The sequence below is a fragment of the Vitis vinifera genome, chromosome 1 (genome assembly GCF_030704535.1).
Source record: "Vitis vinifera cultivar Pinot Noir 40024 chromosome 1, ASM3070453v1".
In the NCBI taxonomy this organism is placed as follows: domain Eukaryota; kingdom Viridiplantae; phylum Streptophyta; class Magnoliopsida; order Vitales; family Vitaceae; genus Vitis; species Vitis vinifera.
The window spans coordinates 11,489,153-11,494,593 of record NC_081805.1 but is presented as its reverse complement, the minus strand read 5'-3'; the positions used below and the strand labels follow the sequence as shown (position 1 = coordinate 11,494,593).

At 29.1% G+C, this 5,441-nt stretch overlaps 2 protein-coding genes across 2 annotated transcripts; both read right to left on the bottom strand.

The window, feature by feature from the left end:
• Positions 1-452: 452 nt before the first annotated feature.
• Positions 453-1,172, bottom strand: LOC104880051 (uncharacterized). Its single transcript, XM_010655226.3, has one exon. It carries the CDS (start codon positions 1,170-1,172, stop codon positions 453-455), a length of 720 nt encoding a protein of 239 aa, XP_010653528.1.
• A 2,982-nt stretch (positions 1,173-4,154) lies between these two features.
• LOC104880053 (uncharacterized) lies at positions 4,155-4,874 on the bottom strand. The gene has a single exon (XM_010655235.1). The coding sequence runs from the start codon at positions 4,872-4,874 to the stop codon at positions 4,155-4,157; it is 720 nt and encodes a 239-aa protein (XP_010653537.1).
• Between the last annotated feature and the right edge of the window lie 567 nt (positions 4,875-5,441).

The window sequence follows — 5,441 nt, the reverse complement described above, 5'->3', positions numbered from 1 at the left end:
ACTTACAAAGTATTAATTCAAAAATTATTTAAATTTTTAAAAGATAAATTAGCCATTTCACCCATCCCTATCGATTGTAAGAAAAATATTTTCAAATATTAAAAAAAATTACTTTTAAACCTTTAAATTTTGATTTTTAAAAAGAGTCAATAAATAATTATCGAATCAAGATGGTCTGACTGAGTGATATATGGTATATATACTAGAGTTTGTTTATTAAATTGAAAAAAATAAGTGTAAATTAAAAGAATCCACTAATATTTAAAACTCCAGGATATATACGTCTTAATCTTCTGTAGGCCATCTCCGACTTCTTCAACTAAATATCAAATTTGATATATTGTAATTCGAAAAGACTACAATCCAACTAATATCAAATTACTAATTTTGCATTATTCTTATAATATTGTAACCTACAAGAAAAAAAACGTCCAACTATCTAATTATCTGCATTACTGACTACAAGTAGGCATCTCAAAGCGACAGATGGGGCATACATGGCTCTGCTTCAGCCACCTTATTATACATGAACCATGAAAGACGTGAGAACATGGCATGACTGTCACTTCCGACCCACCGCCCAACTCTTCCAAACATATCATACAGCTTTCACCCTCTAATATTGTCTCCGTCTTGAGTGTCTTGATTGAGATTTCAGTTGCCGGAATCATCCCGTTTCCTCTGCCCTCATTTTCTATCATTGATTCCCTAGTAGCCAAATCAATCAACACCCGCTCATTGCGAACATGCATAGTTACCAATCTTATTCTAGCCTGTAGTGGAAATACCATGCCTGCATCCATGTGGGATACCAAGTTTTGGATGCTTCGTGCAAACGCAACTATTTTGACAATTATACGATCATGTAAATTTGGGTCCACTCCCATAGATGACAACACGCCAGACAACATTTGGTGAGAGGTGTGGTCGGACATGAAGACCTGATAATCAAGTAAGGGCAGTCGTAAAGCCAAGCTATGAACAACACATCTGCTGATAATAGATGCAGCCCCATCGGATGCTAGGTTCATCCATTGATGCTCCAATTGCCATAAAATTGTCAAGTCAACTCGAACAGATGAAGACGATGTGGAAGCAGAGTAGCCATCAGGATCATAGTCAGGTATCCATAATTTTGTTACCAAGTGCTTGCAGCGATGAGTGGTTTCCATAATCAAGAAACTGGAAGGAAAACTGAGAAGACGACACAAAAATCTTGATGTTATGCCAAGAGATGAATCGAAAGATGTTCAAATTGAGGAATAAGGAATGTAGTGTTTAACTATGTATATATATATACCTCTCCTAGTCCAATAAGTTTCTAAATCTTGGTATTTGTAAGTTTCTAAATACAGGTATTTGTACTTTATATCAAATAACTTTCTAAATCAAATCTTATCTGAATATATATTGCAAAATATAGGAAGTTTCTAATTCTAATCAGTCATAGTTCTTAAACGTAAAAAGTGATTATGACTTATTTTATTAAGTTTCTAAATCTACTTCCTTTATTAAGTTTCTAAATCTGCTTCCGGTACTTTATCTTTCTAAATCAAATCAAATCTTATCTTATATATTACAAGACAAATATTTCAAAATATAATAAATTTCTAATTTCAAAAGTTGTTAAATATAAAAAGGTTTGTTTGTAAATTGACTTATTTATCTTTCCAAAATCATAACTACAATCAAAATCTTGAGATCTTAAAATTTTTAAATCTTATTAATAGAAACGTTTTGAAGAAAATTAAAAAATAATAAATTTTTTTAATAATTTTAGTAATTTTGCAGTAAAAAAATCTAAAATTTTTTCATGAAATTTATTAATTGAATTAATAATTTGTAAATATTTTTTTTTGGAGTAATAGAGGTTTTAATTGAAAAATTATATATGATATGTTAATGTAAATATTATATCATAAGTAAATTAAAAGTGGATTTACAATTAGAATTTAGATAATGTCACAAGAGACAATTTTTAATTTCATTAGTTATTTTGTAAATTGACTTAATTATCTTTGGAAAATCATAACTACCAAAAAAAAATCTTCAAATCTTATCAATATAAACCCATCACAAAAAAAAATGTATAAAATAATAAATTGAGTTACATATGGAATGAGATAAACATAATTAAAACAAAAATTTTGGACTAAGAAAAAATTGTAACAAAGGAAACTAATTTACAATGTAAAAAACAGCTATATCTTCTATACCAATAATTGAGTTTAGAATTGAGATTTTCATAGTTTTTTGGTAATTGCATGGTAGATTATAAAAAATAATTTTCAAAATACGATTGTGAAGAAAATATTTTCAAATCTTTCATAATTTTTGTCAACTAAGGAAATGAAAGTTGCCACATAACCAAATTAAATTCATTGTCTCTTGAAAAATTGATTTTCTTTTCTTAAAAAAGAAATTATAAGCAAAAATCGAGATGATTTCTAAAAATCCAAAATTAAAGTCAAAATCATTTTTTGAAGGTACGATTTAAAAAAAAATTAAAATTCTTAAAATCCAAAAAGAAAGCAAAAACCAGATGGTAGGACCTGTGGTGAGGCTTGATGGTTGGCGGCGGTGGCTGTGAGAGTATGGGGGAGGTGACGCCGGCGGTGTGTGGAGGGTGATGTGAAGATGGAGGGAGCAGAAAAGGGAAAGAATTAAAGCCAGAAAAGAAACGAACGAAACAAATAAGCAGCAGAGGGGAAAAGAAGAAGAAGAGGGAAGGGGGGCCGGACTCCCTGGACGAAAGAGAGACCTCTCTTCAAACAAAAATCTCCTATCTTCTCTAAAACAGTTCTATTCTTAAAACTCTGATTCTCTCTCTCTCTTAAAATCCTGACTTTCTATTTTTTAAAATTCTGACTTTCTCCTATCTTCTCTAAAACAGTTCTATTCTTAAAACTCTGATTCTCTCTCTTAAAATCCTGACTTTCTATTTTTTTAAAATTCTGACTTTCTCCTATCTTCTCTAAAACAGTTCTATTCTTAAAACTCTGATTCTCTCTCTCTTAAAATCCTGACTTTCTATTTTTTTTAAATTCTGACTTTCCTCTAAAAATGTTGATTTTTCTTTTCAATTCTATCTTCGGTTTATTAAAAAAATAATAAGAATACATACAGGAGTGTATGGGCTAGAAAGCCTGAAACTTTTGGTTAAAAAAAATCCTAAGACCAATTTTGGAGTATATATATATATATTATGAGTGGCACAAAATTTAAATGTAATTAGGCTTAAATTTAAAAATAAAATTGAATCTAAAATCAATTTAAGAAAAAAAACTGAAAAACACGATTGAACAGCCAAAAAACTGTTTCCTATTTTGTGTTTTATATTATCAAAAATAGAAAATAAAATATTTTTAGATAACATCTTTTAATTGCTTTCACTTATTTTTTTAAATAATAATTATACAAACGTGTGTAATGATTAATATTAAAACTCTAAACATAAAAATTATTTTTAAATATATTAAAATATGTTAAAAATATTTCATGTTTTTAAACAAATTTTTATTTTACAAAATATTAGAGAATAATTTTAAAAATCTGTTCTTAAAATTTATTTTTTAAAATTATTTTAAAAAGTAGTTATCAAACAACGACTTCATTTTTTTGTATGTGACATTTCCTTTTATATCATAAATATATATTTTTTCAAAGGAGGGTTATTCTTTGTTTGTAAATTAATAATAATAAATTGATAGTATTTTTAATGGTGAGATGCATGATATAAATTTGATTTTTTGGGAGAAGCACTTACAAAGTATTAATTCAAAAATTATTTAAATATTTAAAAGATAATTTATCCATTTCACCCATTCCTAACTAAAAATATTTTCAAATATTAAAAAAAAATACTTTTAAACCTTTAAATTTTGATTTTTAAAAAGAGTCAATAAATAATTATCGAATCAAGATAGTCAGGTATATGGTATATATACTAGAGTTTGTTTATTAAATTGAAAAAAAATAAGTGTAAATTAAAAGAATCCACTAATATTTAAAACTCCAAGATATATGTCTTAATATTCTGTAGGCCATCTCCGAAAAGACTACAATCCAACTAATATCAAATTACTAATTTTGCATTATTCTTACAATATTGTAACCTACAAGAAAAAAAGCGTCCAACTATCTAATTATCTGCATTACTGACTGCAAGTAGGCATCTCAAAGCGACAGATGGGGCATACATGGCTCTGCTTCAGCCACCTTATTATACATGAACCATGAAAGACATGAGAACATGGCATGACTGTCACTTTTGACCCACCGCTCAACTCTTCCAAACATATCATACAGCTTTCACCCTCTAATATTGTCTCCGTCTTGAGTGCCTTGATTGAGATATCAGTAGCCGGAATCATCCCCTTTCCTCTGCCCTCATTTTCTATCATTGATTCCCTAGTAGCCAAATCAATCAGCACCCGCTCATTGCGAACATGCATAGTTACCAATCTTATTCTAGCCCGTAGTGGAAATACCATGCCCGCAGCCATGTGGGATACCAAGTTTCGGATGCTTCGTGCATACGCAACTATGTTGATAATTATGCTATCATGTAAATATGGGTCCACTCCCATAGACAACAACGCGCCAGACAATATTTGTTGAGAGGTGTGGTCGGACATGAAGACCTGATAATCAAATAAGGGCAGTCGTAAAGCCAAGCTATGAACAACACATCTGCTGATAATAGATGCAGCCCCATCGGATGCTATGTTCATCCATTCATGCTCCAATTGCCATAAAATTGTCAAGTCAACTTGAACAGATGAAGACGATATGGAAGCAGAGTAGCCATCAGGATCATAGTTAGGTATCCATAATTTTGTTACCAAGTGCTTGCAACGATGAGTGGTTTCCATAATTAAGAAACTGGAAGGAAAACTAAGAAGACGACACAAAAATCTTGATGTTATGCCAAGAGATGAATCGAAAGATGTTCAAAATGAGTATGGAATGTAGTGTTTAACTATGTATATATATACACCTCTCTTACTCCAGTAAGTTTCTAAATCTTGGTATTTGTAAGTTTCTAAATACGGGTATTTGTACTTTATATCAGATAACTTTCTAAATCAAATCTTATCCCAATATATTTTGCAAAATATAGAAAGTTTCTAATTCTAACCAGTCATAGACTTATTTTATTAAGTTTCTAAATCTACCTCGGGTACTTTATCTTTCTAAATCAAATTTTATCTTATATATTACAAGACAAATATTTTAAAATATAATAAATTTCTAATTGAAAAAGTTGTTAAATATAAAAAGCTTTCTTTGTAGATTGACTTATTTATCTTTCCAAAATCATAACTACAAACGAAATCTTGACATTTTCAAATATTTAAATCTTATCAATAGAAACGTTTTGAAGAAAATTAAAAAATAATAAAAACTTTTAATAATTTTAGTAATTTTGTAGTAGAAAA

Bases quoted from the DNA above. Each gene is read 5' to 3' on its own strand.
- LOC104880051 (XM_010655226.3), bottom strand. From the start codon at position 1,172: ATGGAAACCACTCATCGCTGCAAGCACTTGGTAACAAAATTATGGATA.
- LOC104880053 (XM_010655235.1), bottom strand. From the start codon at position 4,874: ATGGAAACCACTCATCGTTGCAAGCACTTGGTAACAAAATTATGGATA.